A 17484-nucleotide genomic window follows, 5' to 3' on the forward strand; every position below is an offset into this window, starting at 1 on the left:
TTTGCACTTGCTTACTGTTTTCATACCGTGGTCTCCCTCTACAACATTACCTCCCCACCCGCCACAAACTTCCCACAGTTACCAAACTGTTTCCTATCAACTGATCCCTTTTTTTAGTCAAATTGTGTCATAAATTTCTTTTTTCCGCAGTTCGATTCGGTATCTTCTAAATAGTTATTCCATCTACACACATAATTTTCAACATCCATCTATAGCATCGCATTTCAAAAGTCTCTATTCTCTTGTTCACTAAAAACCGTGTTTTCCATATTTCACTTTTGTAGAAGACTACACTCCATACAAATAATAACAGAAAAAACTTCTTAATACTTATGTTTATATTAACAAATTCTTCTTTTTCGGAAATTTTTTTCTTACTGTTATCAGTTTCCATTTTATATCCACTCTACTGTGACCTTCATCAGTTATTTTAATGCCTAAATGACAAATCCGATCTACTACATTTAGTGTCTCATTTTCTGATCCCCTCAGCATCATCTGATTTCTTTCGACTGCATTCCATTATCCCCGTTTTATCCTTTTTGAAATTCATCTTATATCCTCCTTCACGCCACTGTCCATTCTGTTGAACATCTTCCAAGTCCTCAGTGGTCTCTGATCCAATTATAATGTCATCAGCAAACCCAAAACTTTTCATTTGTTCTCACCAAACTTCAATTCCTCTCGCATTTTTGTCATTGGTATTCTTTACTGCTTGCTCAATGGTTGCTTTATATCACGGACAGGCTGCAACCTGTTGCACTCTTTTTCGGCTTTCGTGTCTTTAGAATTGTAGAATTGGGGCTACCAGTTTCTAACAGATAAATTATTTTTAGTAACATTTCTGGTTTTCCAGAGATTACTCTGTTTATTGCAAAGGGTTTACATCACATTGTAGAAAAATTATAAATTATTATATACAGCATGAGTACTGAGTGGCCGGTCGTCTTGAGCAAAATACAGGGGAACTTTCAGTCGTGGAACCAAAGTTTCTCTCAGCCTGCGATGAGTCCCAGACGGGCCTTGGCGTGCAGGTGAGCGACGGCGTCGGCCACCTTCCCGGCAGCTACCTCAGGGGTATCCAGCGGCACTCCACCGGGCCCGATCACGATGTTGGCCGGGCCGTAGCGCGCCAGACCCGCAGAAGGAACTGCAGCGGCCAGACCCACCCCGGCGAACCCGGCACCGGCGAACGCAGCACCAGAGGCGGCGTCGGCGGCGACCTGGGCGGCGTCGCGGGCCTGCGTCTGCGCCACGGCGCTAGCGTGGGCCGCCTTGGCGGACGCCACCTCGGGGGTGTCGAGCGGCACGCCGCCGGGGCCGATCACGATGTTGGCCGGGCCGTACAGGGCCAGACCGGCGCCCGGAGCGCCGCCTCCGGCGCCCAACCCCGCCCCCACACCGGCGCCGACGCCAGCGCCGGCTCCGGCGTAGATGCCCGCTGCGGCGTCGGCGGCGGCCTGGGCGGCGTCTCGCGCCTGCGTCTGCGCGACGGCCGACGCGTGGCTGGCCTTGGCGGCCGCCACCTCAGGGGTGTCCGCGGGAACGCCGTCGGGTCCGATGACGATGTTGGCGGGGCCACCCACGGGCGCGCCTCCCGCTCCCAGCAAGGCCGCCCCCGCCCCCAGGTAGGCTGCTCCCGCCCCTCCGATGAGGCCTGGAGCCACGACGCCAGGTGCCGCCAGCGCTGGAGCCCCGACGCCGTTGGCGAGCAGGCCCGCTAGGCCCGTTCCCAGGTATCCGGGACGAGCCAGCGCTGCCGCTACGAAGGCGCTCAGTACCACCTGACAACAAGTAACGCCCTCATCAGATTTTAAGATTGTTTGGGTAGTTTTTGGGGGAGGAGACCGGACAGCGAGGTCATCGGTCTCATCGGATTAGGAAGTCTGCCATGCCCTTTCGAAGGAACCATCCCGGCATTTGCCTGGAGCGATTTAGGGAAATCACGGAAAACCTAAATCAGGATGGCCGGACACGGGACTGAACCGTCGTCCTCCCGAATGCGAGTCCAGTGTGCTAGCCACTGCGCCACCTCCAGATTTTAAGAAGGGGACTCTCCGAAATCGTGTAACTGCATTAGCGTTGGTGTATTGACATGTTGAATAAGGGGTCTTCTGACGGCTGTTTGCCTCGTTCTTTAACGATATTTCGACGGCTTGGCTCACTGTCTTCTTTAGGTACTCCCTGAGACAAGTCTTTGGGTGGATCGGGTCCAGTATTTATGCTTTGACGGTTCTAGGCACTTCGTTATGTTTCCGCAGACTGTGGACTGAGCTCCTGATGTGGCGCGGACAGAAATCGGAGCGCCTTGTGCCGTTCAGGCACAAATACTGGACCCGAACCACCCAAGACCCAGTCTCAAGGAGCATCTGAAATATGCATAGTAAACACGGTGTTACAAAAAGGTATGGCCAAACTTTCAGGAAACATTCCTCACACACAAAGAAAGAAAATATGTTATAGTGACATGTGTCCGGAAACGCTTACTTTCCATGTTAGAGCTCATTTTATTACTTCTCTTCAAATCACATTAATCATGGAATGGAAATACACAGCAACAGAACGTACTAGCGTGACTTCAAACACTTTGTTACAGGAAATGTTCAAAATGTCCTCCGTTAGCGAGGATACATGCATCCACCCTCCGTCGCATGGAATCCCTGATGCGCTGATGCAGCCCTGGAGAATGGCATATTGTATCACAGCCGTCCACAATACGAGCACGAAGAGTCTCTACATTTCGTACCGGTTTTGCGTAGACAAGAGCTTTAAAATGCCCCCATAGATGAAAGTCAAGAGGGTTGAGGTCAGGAGAGCGTGGAGGCCAATCCATCGGTCACCGAATCTGTTGTTGAGAAGCGTACGAACACTACGACTGAAATGTGCAGGAGCTCCATCGTGCATGAACCACATGTTGTGTCTTACTTGTAAAGGCACATGATCTAGCAGCACAGGTAGAGTATCCCGTATTAAATCATAATAACGTGCTCCATTGAGCGTAGGTGGAAGAACATGGGGCCCAATCGAGACATCACCAACAATGCCTGCCCAAACGTTCACAGAAAATCTGTGTTGATGACGTAATTGCACAATTGCGTGCGGATTCTCGTCAGCCCACACATGTTGATTGTGAGAATTTACAATTTGATCGCGTTGGAGTGAAGCCTCATCTGTAAAGAGAACATTTGCACTGAAATGAGGATTGACACATTGTTGGATGAACCATTCGCAGAAGTGTACCCGTGGAGGCCAATCAGCTGCTGATAGTGCCTGCACACGCTGTACATGGTACGGAAACAACTGGTTCTCCCGTAGCACTCTCCATACAGTGACTTGGTCAACGTTACCTTGTACAGCAGCAACTTCTCTGACGCTCACATTAGGGTTATCGTCAACTGCACGAAGAATTGCCTCGTCCATTGCAGGTGTCCTCGTCGTTCTAGGTCTTCCCCAGTCGCGAGTCATAGGCTGGAATATTCCGTGCTCCCTAAGACGCTGATCAATTGCTTCGAAAGTCTTCCTGTCGGGACACCTTCGTTCTGGAAATCTGTCTCGATACAAACGTCCCGCGCCACGGCTATTGCCCCGTGCTAATCCATACATCAAATGGGCATCTGCCAACTCCGCATTTGTAAACATTGCACTGACTGCAAAACCACGTTCGTGATGAACACTAACCTGTTGATGCTACGTACTGACGTGCTTGATGCTAGTACTGTAGAGCAATGAGTCGAATGTCAACACAAGCACTGAAGTCAACATTACCTTCCTTCAATTGGGCCAACTGGCGGTGAATCGAGGAAGTACGGTACATACTGACGAAACTAAAATGAACTCTAACATGGCAATTAAGCGTTTCTGGACACATGTCCACATAACATCTTTTCTTTATTTGTGTGTGAGGAATGTTTCCTGAAAGTTTGGCCATACCTTTTTGCAACACCCTGTAGAGGTAAATTCAGATCCGAACGGCACTCTCTCTCTCTCTCTCTTTCCAAGCATTAATACCGAATTACGGGGTCTGCTGGTTGATCCGATGTGGCATGTTAATTTTGAGGGGTAGCCGGTTGCCATTCCTGTCGCCAGGAAGGAATTAGTGTACCACAACTGTCTGCATCTAGTGTAATCCTTGGAACAGTGCGAATGTGTTCAGATGTCTGCGAACCGTGTAGCTGAGGCGGAACGTGGGGACCAGCCCGATGTTCACTTAGTGGGATGTGGAAAACCACCTAAAAACTACATCCAAGCTGGCCGGCACACCGCCACTCGTCGGTAATGCGCGGGGTCGGCGGTCCTACCCAAGTCCAGGAAGCAGCGCATTAGCGGTCTCGGCAACCCTGGCGGGTATACGAAGGGTACTGACACATGTTTTTAATGCCCAGGGAGCACCTGAAAAGCCAGTGATTCACTCCGACGAAATATCGTGTGAGAACAACGAGAATGACCGGCTGAAGGCCAGATTATTTAACACGTCAACATAACATCAGGAAAATCTGAATAATTACAGCATTAGTTATTCTTTGATAACTTAGTGTTATTTACATAACAGCCTAAAAAGGGAACAGAAGAACTATGGTACATAGACTCATCTGGACAGTGATGCTCTACTTTTTCTGTTGAATGCATAATTAGACTAACTCCCCTGCAGTGATTCAGAGAAATCACAGAAAACCAAAATTCGGTTTCCTATACAGGACGAATTCGGCCTTTGTAACATATGAAAAATGGCTGCAATGGCTAGATGCGATTCTCCCCTGAAGCTATTCTCGCATAATTGTACAGAGAATAGCCCATTCCATTGATTAAAACTCAGAAACTGTTTTGTATGCGTGATACCTTCTGAAATCCACGATTTCATGTCTAGCGTAATACCACAGGGTACACACTTATGATATTTATTAATGCCTGACGCTTGGCGGTGTATACCGGATGTCTCTCCCACGATTCATCAGGCGCACTGCCTCTAGCGTTTCGGCAGATATTTGCAATTTAGTTGTTGCATTGTGTAGCTGGTGTCAGCCCAAACAAATCCTACTCATGTCTTTCATACGACTTCTGAAATCCGTCGGTTTGTTTCTCCTTTCAAACAGAATTATTGTTAAATCGGAGACTTACGCGCCTGTTCGATAGAGCACTACCAGATTGGCCTAGTTCTGTATTCTTTTTACCGATATGCATGGTGGTAGCAGTCAGCGCCGGCCAGGGGATGTTGGTGTCACTGGAGTACTCTCTAAACCTCGTGTTCCACTGTCACAGTTAACACAAAGACATGTTATTTACAGAGATGAAAGGAGAGATAAGTGATCATAACGACTGAGGAATAAATTCTTTGCTTTTCTGTTACTCATTCCTCTCTATTTCGATTGCAAAAGAATAAAGTTATTCAGTATTAAAATGAAAAACGTATCAAGTAATTGAAATGCACGGCATACTGTGGATATAGAGCTTCAGAAACAACATAAGAAAATGTCATTTTTCACTGTGTATTAGTAAGGTGCAGATACAACAAATATTAACATAGCAGCAGTGATTTTCGTGCGTTTTGATTATTTCTAGTAAACTGTAAGAATTACGTGTGGAACGTCACGCCAGTTATGAGCACACTAAAGATGTTTTGGGTACAATATTCCACCACGCTAAGATATGTGAAACCGAGGAAATGGTTTAAGAGACTTATTTTGTCTTCTTACCGCCACTCGCACCACACGTGACTTCCTATGAAAACAATTTCTCGGAATTGTATTACGTAGGTAATGCTGTTGCTTCCTTACCCTAGTGCTGTTGGTTCCTTTCGGTCTATGATCTGTCGATTACTCTAACTTTGGAGTACCAGTGTCGATTACCCAAAACACAAGAAATTCCATATACAATAAAGAACATTTACTTAATCTTGCCGAAAGGCACTGACTAATGACTCCGATATATTTCTCAGTTACAGGGTACAGAGGCCAAAGAATGTAATTCACGTCCGTTTTCACGCTAACTAATCTTCTTCTTCTTGAGTACTACCAGAAGTTTGCAAATTTTATCAACTACAAACGCATAATATAAGTAACTAAGTAAATAAGAACAGTGTTAAATTAAATCTTAGCTTGTTTTAAAGAAAAAGTATTTGTGTCAAACGGCTCTGTAAAGCACACGTTTACTGAGAAAATCCTGTTTAGAATCAAGGTCACCATCTTGGCTCTTTCTTCTTGCAGCATACCAGAAAACAGCTTTTGTCATGAGTCACTAGTTCGTAATAAGAGGATAGAACAGTGATTATGACCTTGGCCTTCTTCTGTGTACAAACAGTGCAGCTAGGCCTGTGACGACACGGCGTCGTTAATTAGCGACTGCGTAAGGCAGAGGCTATTTGTCTCGTTCCCCGCTGTCTAGCACAGCACAGCGGGTACAGAAAGGCGCCCCATTTCATAAAGTAACATTGACAGGTCCAACTGTAACTTCAGTTGAGACGATATTTTTTTCCATATGTTTTCCAACATGGTGATAAGAAAGAATATGGGAACTGAATGGGAACAGCGCCGTCCACATAAACAAAAGTTTCTAGTTTCAGTCGCATTCGAATATCTGGCATAAGCGAAGCGATAGATACAGCAACATCGAGGCTTTCTGCGCCATTCTCTGTGAAATGCTCGATGCTCATCTAGTTCCGTGCCTCTTTGTTTGGTTGAAAAATACGCAGCTCCCGTTTTCTCACAGACACTAAAAATATGTGTCAGTACACTTCATATACGCTAACGCGCTGGTTCTTGGACTTGGGTAGGCGCACCAGCCCCGCGGATTATCGACGTGGGGTGGAGTGCTGGCCAGTCTGGATGTGGTTTTTAGGTAGTTTTCCACATCCCACTAAGTGAATACCGGGCTGGTCCCCACTTTGCGCCTCAGCTACACGGTTCGCAGACATCTGAACACATTTACACTATTCCAAGGATTACAATAGATGCAGAAATTTGCGGTGCACTATTTCCTTCCCAGAGGATACGAGTTGGCGACAGGAAGGGCACCTGTCTACCCCTCAGAATTAACATGCCACATCCGATTAACCAGCAGACCCTGCAAGTCGGGATTAATGCTTGGAAATAGTACCCTTCAGATCTGAATTTATGTGTATACTACGCATATTTCAGATCATTTATGTTTTCTTTGGGGTTCCTAGAGGCATAGTGCATCTTGGAACATTTCCCATATTTGACTATAAGATGCAGTCGTCAAAATATTCAAATCTGAATTGCATGTGACAAATACAGCCATCTTATCAACAAATCTCAGAAAGATTATATAGATGAGAGCAACAGCACCTAACCGAAGTGTCTCAGTGACTATTCTCGAGAAACTTTGTTCAAATCCATTCCACACCTTAGTTATCCTTTGGTTTCTCTAAATTCCTTCATCTGAGCACTCCAATCATCACTACGATTCACTATCTTTTTCCCATCCCTCGCCAATTACTGTAATCCATCGTAGACGACATGGATGCAAACGACACACCACATTGTAAATCACATACCTACCGTTGACATGAAACGAAGGTAGCGTCTGCCAGTTTAGATTTCTCTATATTTTTATGCTATGTAGGAGGAGCGTTCAATAAGTAATGTAACTTTTTCTCGACCGATTTCGGTTGCAAAAATGTGGAATCAGTTGTGTAACACTGTGGAATATTCCCGTTTCACCCCCTAAAGTGTCGTGAAATTCCCATCGATGGTGGCGTTATACACAGCCTTGGAAATGGCGTCTGTAATGGACGTGAGTTCCAAGCAGAGAGCTGTCATTAGAGCTGTCATTGAGTTTCATCTGGCGGAAAATCAAAGCATCACGGATATTCACAGGCACTTGTAAAATGTCTACCAGATCTGGCAGTGAACAAAAGCACGGGGAGTCTTTGAGCGAGGCGTCTGTCATCAAGGTAACATGGTCGCGCAGACCTGTCAGATCTCCCGGGTTCTGGCCGGCCGCACACAACGGTGATTGCTGCATTTTTGGAACGTGCAGACACTCTCTCTCGATGTGATCAACGGGTCACAGTATAACGCCTCGTTGCTCAACTGGACATCTGTGATGGTAGTGCTGACATAGTCGGCCACAAAACTTCATTGAACTGTTCTTCCTTATCTGTCATACAATCCGGATCTCGCATTTGTTGCCTTCCAACAGTCTGACCCAATGTAATCCGCACTCCTCGGGAAGCAGTACTTGGATGATGGGCAGCTTATTTACGCAGCATGATGTTGCCTCCTACATCAACCGGTAGAGTGGTACAGTGCGGGCATACAGGAGGACCTGCTAGTAAGGTGGCGTAAGGCCATCGCACTGAACGGAGATTATTTTGAATAATAGGGTTTTGTTCCCAAAATGAGTGAGTGTAGCGGAATCCCGAATAAAACCAAACTGCATTCTGAAAAAGAATATGTTGCATTACGTACTGTAAGCGTTCGATATTCCTCTCCTTGAAATTAAAACTGAACAGCTTGAAAGATCGAGTCTTGGTTCAAAAACGTCTCTTTTCTCGCATGGAATTTTGGCTTATAAGAAACAGTTTTCATGAGAGTTTTCCGTAGCATACCCGCCTGTTGTGACTGGGAAGGAAAAATGCATCACTTTTACTTAAAAGTTAAGCCCTAGTCTTAATTTCTTAGTTTCTGTGAACAGACGTAAAAATAACCTAGTGACTGTTTACTAAATGTTTGTGTTATGCTCCCGTAATCTACCTTACATTACTCTTACTGCTTGAGCTTTTCTTATAATAATCTCTAAAATATGGAAAGAAATCCAATAACGTACACATACACCAGATACACATCGATGAATCGAAACACTGTGATTGCCTGGATATTAACGAGTTCGTGCACTACAAAACCGGTTCTGTGGCCTTGGTAGCTTACCGAACGTATGTAGCATCTTACGTCTATGCACAGGTCACTCAGTTTCTGTAATTTAGGAGCCGGTGGTTTGTGTGCAGAGCTGGCACCCAACAGCGTCCCATATGTGTTCCATTGGATTGAGATCAGGCGAATTTGGCGGCCAAGACATCATAGTGAGTTCACTATCAGGCTCCTAAGACCAGCGGAACACCATTCTGGCCTTGTACCACAGAGAGTTATCCTGCTGGAATGACGCCGTCACCGTCGGCAGAAGCATCAAGCATGAAGGGGTGCATGTGGTTCCCAATAATGTTCACCTAGCCCACAGCTCTCGGTGTGTCTTCAGTTACTACCACAGACCACTTGTAAGCCCAAATGTTTGTTACCCTTGTCTCCACCGAGAGTGGTCGCTCAGTAGTTATCACACTGGACTCGCACTCGAGAGAACGATTGTTCAAATCCGCGTCCGGTCAGCCATATTTAGATTTTTCTTGGTTTATCTCAGTTGCTCTAGCAAATGCCGGGATGCTTCTTTTGAAAGAGCACGGGCGCTTTCCTTCCCCATCCTTGAAACATCGCGAGCTTATGCTCCATCCCTAAAAAACTTTATGTCAACGGGACGTTAAACACTAATCTTCTTTCCTTCCACCAGCGTCCGTGGCCGGTTGCGTGTTTCGTGCAGCCGTTCACGAAGGCATATCCTGGCACTGCTATAAAGTTTATGGAACAAGAAACATGATTCACGCTACTAGATGGCATGTTTCCATTGATACACTGCCCATTCTTGAGGATCCTGTACAATAAACATTGACGATATTGTTGGGTAAGCATGAGAACACGTAGGTGCTGTCTGCTTCGGAGCCCCCTGTTCAACACGTGTTCTGAACGTTGTGTTCCGAAACACTTGTGAGTGGAGCAACACTGTACTCTGTCGTCATATCTGCCACACAGGGACACCTATCTTACATTACAAAGGTAGAAGGTGGGGAAGTCTGTGAGCCCCACGATCAATGACAGGTGTGAATATCTTTGCCGATTGCGAATGCTCAGTCCCAGGCAATGTGCCTCCTGTCACAGTCACGAATGTCAGTATATTTCCCCAATTATGGTGCTTCCCACCGCTACGATAATTCCTCATTTCCGATTATATACTCTCGTTACCGCGTCATGTTACCGCAACGGTGCCAGGCAACATTCAATCTTGCAGTGGGCAGGTATAATATAATCTCTGTGGTAGGTACAATATAATCACTGTATATCTACCATTAAAAGCATCTGCATAGTTATTCGCCGGCCAGAGTAGCCGAGCGGTTCTAGGCGCTACAGTCTGGAACCGCGCGACCGCTACTGTCGCAGGTTCGAATCCTGCCTCGGGCATGGATGTGTGTGATGTCCTTAGGTTAGTTAGGTTTAAGTAGTTCTAAGTTCTAGGGAACTGATGACCTCAGAAGTTAAGTCCCATAGTGCTCAGAGCCATTTGAACCATAGTTATTCTCAATGACGTCAGACCATTACAGAATAATGTATCAGTTCACAGGTCTAAAGTATTTACCCCCTAACGAATACAATAACAAGTGAAGAGTATATACAGAGCGTACAGTGCAGAAATATTTATCTTTAGGATCGGAAGCATGAGCATGGAACTCAAATAAAGTTGTTACGATTTACAGAATCTAGATGTTTTTAGGAATAATGTGTGCTGAGTTATTTTCATAAGTATACCGCAGTCTGCAGGACAATCGCGTGCAAGCTCTCTTACGTCACGTACCCGCATACTTGTCGAGCATGTATAAATTTTATGAACGCAGTTCAAGGCACGCGGATCCTATCGTCGCTCCTTGGCAAAACATTCCGCAGTGCTTACTGGAGAAATGCCAGCAGTATCCTTCGTCCTCTCCTTATCCTTTGGCGTGGTCCTGACATGATTTGCCCCAGTTTCAGACAAGGTGATATAGCTCAATTTTTCGCATGCTCTCAGGAGGAATGGTGTCGCAGTCTTTCACTCGTCGTCCTATATTACGCTGTCGCAAATAACTTAAGCCAAATGTCAATATAATGATAGACGAAAATCTGTAAGGAGCACAACGACAACGTATGCTAGTTTTTAAACTCCAGCTTTTGAAAGGATTTGTCTAAAGGCTTTTCGTTAGTTCCCGTATTCGTATGAGTCGATTTGTACAGGTTTCTAAGCTAAACACTTTGAAACAGAAAACGAAAAGTGGAGGCAATCTAGTGTGCTGGCTGATTCACAGCTTGTGGTTAACAACTTCTTATTGTATGATATGAACAGCACTTGAATAGTGTTTATTTGGAGACTGGTATAGGGGCATATAGTCCATCACCAGTGGCATCTCATATAGAGGGGGGGGGGGAGTAAAAAATAAATGCATTCATACGTACGGCGACAACACAAGAATATACTAAAACAGAAAAATAAGTTGTGTACGTCTGTATCAAGCGACATAGCCGTAAGGTATAAAATCATTATGTTGATATAAATATTTAGTCTAGAAACAAAGTTAACCGAAATTGCTCTACGTAGGCGGCGGTGAAAAGTTTCACTCAATGAATGAATGAGCTATCCTAATCAGCCTACAACTGCTTCAGTGATCGCAAATCACAGGAATGAGATCACTGATAGAGAGCAGGGTGAATTAGAAGAGTGCAGTTGGCGAAAGAGGATTACATCCAATGGAAATGTAAGTTGATGGAGTAAACTACAACTTTTCTTCAACTGCGTGATGTTTGATAAACTAACAGATCCCAGAATGCATGTTTCATTCTCTCACGGAGTGTGTGCTGTTTTCATTGGCAAATTGAATTGTAGGCCATAGCACGACACGAACACAGGGCTCTGTTTCCGCTGCCTACATTTTTACCTATTGAGCAATCCATCGCTGTCGAAGCTTCGCTTCTGTAAGCTTCCCACCTTGTTTTAATAATTTCACAGGCGTTTTTCTAAAAATCTTCCTGGACTGTTAGTCCAGCGAGGTGTGCAGGAGAGTTTCTGTTAGTAAAATAGGGTTTGGGGAGCGGGTGGTGGTGGTGGGGACGGGGGGGGGGGGGGGGGAGGAGTTAGCAGAAGTGAAGCTGAGCAAATCGTGAGTCACACCTGGGTAAGACTACTGCTCACCACAGGCAAGGGTGTGGGTTTCCTCTTAGTGTGGCCAACAGTTTCAATCTGATAGGAAGTTTCCAAAACTGACACTCATTCAAAAAGCCTACGAACAACTTAACAACAGCAGCTAAAGTTCTTAATCATGGAGCACATAATACCTATTTTCATCTAACTAAGAAAGCGACTGTGTAGGTGACAGTTCAATAAGGAACTTCCCAGGTGTCTATTGCTCTAAGGAAGATCGTACTGCGTTTCGGTATTTAAATCATCGAACCAACTTCGTAATAACAGTTATAGAGTTTTGATTATTGCACGGGCTTCATAATGACAGTTATCGAATTAAGTGACTCCCGGATAGAAAAGTAACGTAATCACTCAACAAACGGAAGGCCACTGAACCTGACGGAATACCAGTACGTTCCTGAATAAAGTGTGTGAAAGAACGTGCTCTTCCTCTGGTGAAAGAGTGACACGTTACTACAGTTACGATTAAAAGCGAAGGTGATTCCCGTTCTCAAGAAGGGTCGTCTTTTAGACACACAAAGCTATAGACATCGGTCAGTTGCAGAATTTTGGAACATGTTTTATGCTCGCGTATTATGTCGTTCCTGGAGACCGAAATTCTGCTCTGTAGGAATCAATATGGGAGCCATAAACAACGCTCATGGAAAACCCGACTTGCTCTGTTCGTTCACGAGAACTAAAAGGAGGTAGATACAGGCGCCCAGATAGATGCCGTGTTCTTTTACTTCCATAAGGCTTTCTATACAGACCCGCACTGCTGCCTACTGAGCAAAATGAGAGCGCAAGGAATATCAGACTAACTGTGTGATTGGCTGAAGAGTTTCTACTAAACAGAACACGGCATGTCATTCCCAAAGCAGCGAAGTCATTGTATGTAAAAGTGACAACGAGGATACTCCAAGGGAGTGTTACAGCGCCATAAGTTCCATAGTAGATAGCATCGGAAGTTTTATGGGGATTTCCGTGGATGATTTTGTTGTATACACAGAAGTCGAAACACTAGTAAACAGTAGCGAAATGCAGGAAGACCTGCAGAAGATCGGCGAATGGTGCAGGACAGGCTGTTGACCCTCAAGGTAAATAAATAGAAGTATACGCAGACAGAAAGACGCATTACTGTATCATTACATGGGGGCAGAACAATCAGTAGAACCAGTTACTTTCACAAAATATTTAGGAGTATACATAAGAATTGATTTAATGTGGAACGACTAAATAAAACTAATAGCTGAAAAGGCTGATGCCAGACTGAGATTTATTAGGAGAATCCTCAGGAAACTAGTCTATCGCCGGCCGCTGTGGCCGAGCGGTTCTAGGCGCTTCATTCCGACTCCGCGCTGCTGCTACGGTCGCAGGTTCTAATCCTGCCTCGGGCGTGGATGTGTATGATGTCCTGAGGTTAGTTATGTGAAACTAGTCTCACCAACTGCGACATAATCGCATATACAAACAGTGATCCAATACTGTAAAATGCTTTTTTTTTCAGTCTCTGACCACAATATGAATTCTTTAGACGATGACCGGTTTCAGTCTGTATTGACCATCCTCAGATCTTTTTTAGATCATGTCCTAAAGTGATATATTTATATGTTTTGACGATGCCATTATGGACGTAACACTTTAGGACACGGTGTAACAAAGATCTGATGATGGTCAATACAGACTGAAACGGGTCATCGTCTAAAGAATTCATATTGTGGTCAGAGACTGAAATGAAAAGGCATGAAACTAATCGCCGGCTGCTGTGACCTAGCGGTTCTAGGCGCTTCATTCCGGAGCCGTGCTGCAGCTACGGTCGCAGGTTGGAATCCTGCCTCAGGTATGGATGTGTGTGATGTCCTTAGGTTCGTTAGGTTTAAGTAGTTCCAAGTCCAGGGGACTGATGACCTCAGATGTTAAGTCCCATAGAGCTTGGAGCCATTTGAATTTGAACTAGTCTATCAGCAAATGAGGTACCTTAACAAAATTTCGTTCGATCGCTACTTCAATATTGCTCGTCAGTAAGGTATCGGTACCAAATAGGATTCATTGGGGAAAGCCGGCCGGTGTGGCCGAGCGCTTCTAGGTGCTACAGTTTGGAACCGCGCGACCGCTGCGGTCGCAGGTTCGAATCCTGCCTCGGGCATGGGTATATGTGATGTCCTTAGGTTAGTTAGGTTTAGGTAGTTCTAAGTTCTAGGGGACTGATGACCTCAGAAGTTAAGTCCCACAGTGCTCAGAGCCATTCGTTGGGGAAATAGAGACGATCCAAAGAAGAGCAGCGCATTTCGTTACAGGTTCATTTAGTAAGTAAGAAAGCGTCTCAGTGACGATAAACCAACTCAAATGACAGACGATGCCGCAGAGGCTAAAAGGGGCAAAAGCGTACGTTTCTAGAAGAGTCAACAAATAAAATGCCTCCTTCTACATATGGGGAAAGACAGAGATACTCTAGGCCACATGGAAGCTTCCTAGAAATAGTTCTCCCCGCGAACTAATCGCGACTGGGACAGGAAAGAGGGGGGCGAGTGATAGTGGTGCAGAAAGTACACTCCGCCACACACTAGCGGAGTATAGATGTAGATGTAAATGAAGTAACCTCCGCCACGCTCCGGCGGAGCAGATGCAGAAGCTGGATCGCTCCAAGTGCAGGAGCTGCGGTACTCACCAGGAACTTCATGTTGCAGCTGGAGTACTCCTCTGTGGACTGCGTGCCTCAGGTGGAGAAACGGCCCGCTTATATAGTCGAGATGGGGCGGCGCGGATGGGCTGGACGGCGCGTCCTTCTGCACGTCTTCGGCCGGCGTCCTCGACCATCGCGGGCGGTGGCTGCGGTGATGCAACGGCGGCGCAGGCGGAGGGGCTGCTCCGGACTCCGGAGGGAGCCGTCCTTCTGCAGGGAAGACCGCCTCCTCGGCCAGTGCGTGTGCCAGCGCCGGCCCGGACGCTCTGCCAGCCGCCGCACTCACTGCCTGTGGCATCTCAGCTCAGCAGTCACTCCGGAGCGTACAGCGTCCGCGCTCCTGGTTCACCTGCTGTGTTGCGTCCTTAGCGTTTCCCACTCTAGCCCGCACGCTCGTGTGGATTCAGTTTTCATTTTGTTAACGGCTGACTGAGTCTCTTGCCATTCTTCCGCCGATCTGCAACAATTGTGCGCGTTCTGCGCTACATATTTATTTCTTTGTGCTGCTACTCGGTGCCATGTAATTAAGTCTCGTTAAGACATAAGCACCTTGTCATTGCCAGGTCAGTAGCTGAATTGTGTTGTTTCGGGGATCCACTTGGCAAGGTTGTTTGTTAAGGAGTCTGTAATGGTACCTATAGACTAACAGTAAGCTCATGTCTATTGTTGTAGTGTCCGTTTCGGAGACAGTTTTCGTGCAGTTCTCCATGCTAGTCTACCCGGTGCAAGCCTGCTCATTCCTGCTTACCTACCGAAACATCCATCCATTTGAACCTGCTTACCGTATTAAGATCTTGGTCCCCTTTACAATCCACCCCACTGCCTCATCTTTCCATTGCGAAACTGACTATCCCTTGATGTCTCAAGATCTGCGCTGTTAACGGACCCCTTCTTTCAATCAAGTTGTGTCACAAATATATTTTTCCCCAGTTCGATTCAGTTCTCCCCATTTGCATTTCGATTTATCCATCCGATCATCAGCATTCTTCGGCAACACTATATTTCAAAAGCTTCTCTTCTCTTCTTGTCTCAATGGCCTACCATCCACGTGTCACATCCAGACAAGTACCTCCAGAAAAGATTTCCTAACATTCAAATTTCTCAAATTCTTGTCGTGTTTCCAGCCGGATCAAACTGTCATCTGAGCACAACATTTCAGCAGTCCTCCTGGATACCATCAGGTGTCAAAAGTTACGCTGCTCTCGCCGATAACTGATTCCACTCGCAAATGACTGCACCTTTATACGCATCGGAAGTACAACAGCGCAAGCGCTACATACAGCGAGCACGCGCTGAATCATTCCTGCTGCCCAAAAAGTGTTCCAGCGCCTCCGATGGTAAATGCTGTTGAAAACGATATATCGTTACAAATGATTATTCATAGCCGGACGATTCGGGTGCCCTTGTTTCTTCATGAAGAAGTACGATCGTGCGGTTTAGGTGCTAACTGGGTAACTTGAGGCTTGAGTGGACATGGTTTTGTGCTCGATGTATCACTGCTTTTTTCTTCAGGAGGAAACCACGGCACCTGAATCGGCCGGCTATGGATAATCATTTGTAACGATATATCGTTTTTAACAGCATTCACCACCGGATGTGCTGCAACTCTTTTTACGCCGGGGGGCAGCAGGAATGAATGAGCGCGTGCGTACTGTACCTAGTGCATGCGCTGTAGTACTTCCGATGCATATAGAGGTACAGTCATTTGCGAGTGGAATCAGTTACAGGCGAGAGCAGCGTAGCTTTTCTCATCTCATGATGGCGGCCATGTGGACCACTGAAATATTGTGCTCACATTACAGTTTGATCCGGCTGGAAACCCGACAAGAATTTGATATACTAACACGCCAGGAAAGTCTACATAGTCACATTCAAATTTCTATTTCATAATAAATTCCTATTTTTCATTAAAAAAAATTATTGCCATTGCCAGTCTGAATTTTGTGCCTCCCCTACTTCGGCCACCTTCAGTTATTTTGCTGCCCACATAGCAATTCATATCCTACTTTTATTGGTTATAATTGTAGTGGTACGATCGTGCAGTTTAGGTGCTAACTGCGTAACTTGCGGCTTGAGTGGACATGGTTTTGTGCTCGATCTATCTGCTTTCTGTACCTCTCTTATGGGAGGGCTTTCATGCAATTTGCTTTCGATATTACAGTTTCAAGAGAAAATGAAACTCTTTCTCCGACAGACGCTTCTCGTTTTCAAATGACAGAGCACAGTCATCAATCGTCCTTTTCTTGCAGTTTTTATTGGGCAAATGAAGATTTCGGCTAGAGCCTCACCATTATCAATGCAACATTTCATAGTATCAATGCATGTTCTAGTACGTCAGTACCCTATAGCTCAAGACTACGCTTGCACGAACTGTGACAGAAGCCCGAACAATAGGAGACTGACGTAGTAGAACATGCGTTGATACTATGAAATGATGCATTGATAATTGCTAGGCCTTAGCCGAAATCTGTATCTGCCGAATAAAATCTTCAAAAAAAGGACGAGGGATTGCTGTGCTCTATCATTTGAAAGTCATATTATAGTCGTTGAGTGCACCCACATTCCTAATGACAGGTAACCTGATGAAGGTGATTCTGATTTGAATCGCGTCTTTAAGATGTTTAGTGCATAGATTTTTCAGTTATAACCTGAAACCAGACTACAAAAAAATAATTTTATGAATATTCTTAAATTTAAGATGATTATTGCAGTGGCGCTTTTGCCTTGTTCTCACTGAAAGAGAAGGCCACAAGAGTGCGAGGCAGTGCCATAAGACGAGGATTTTTTTCTTTTCGAATCATCTGCCTTTTGACTGG

At 45.6% G+C, this 17484-nt stretch overlaps 1 protein-coding gene across 1 annotated transcript; it reads right to left on the reverse strand.

The window, feature by feature from the left end:
* Positions 1 to 841: 841 nt before the first annotated feature.
* On the reverse strand, positions 842 to 14789 carry LOC126474966 (cuticle protein 18.7-like). Its single transcript, XM_050102491.1, has 2 exons — positions 14654 to 14789; positions 842 to 1784 (listed from the first exon to the last, which is right to left on the reverse strand). Exons 1-2 carry the CDS (start codon positions 14663 to 14665, stop codon positions 996 to 998), a joined length of 801 nt encoding a protein of 266 aa, XP_049958448.1. The 5' UTR covers positions 14666 to 14789; the 3' UTR covers positions 842 to 995.
* Positions 14790 to 17484: the final 2695 nt, after the last annotated feature.

This window comes from Schistocerca serialis, chromosome 4 (assembly GCF_023864345.2).
Source record: "Schistocerca serialis cubense isolate TAMUIC-IGC-003099 chromosome 4, iqSchSeri2.2, whole genome shotgun sequence".
NCBI classification, from domain to species: domain Eukaryota; kingdom Metazoa; phylum Arthropoda; class Insecta; order Orthoptera; family Acrididae; genus Schistocerca; species Schistocerca serialis.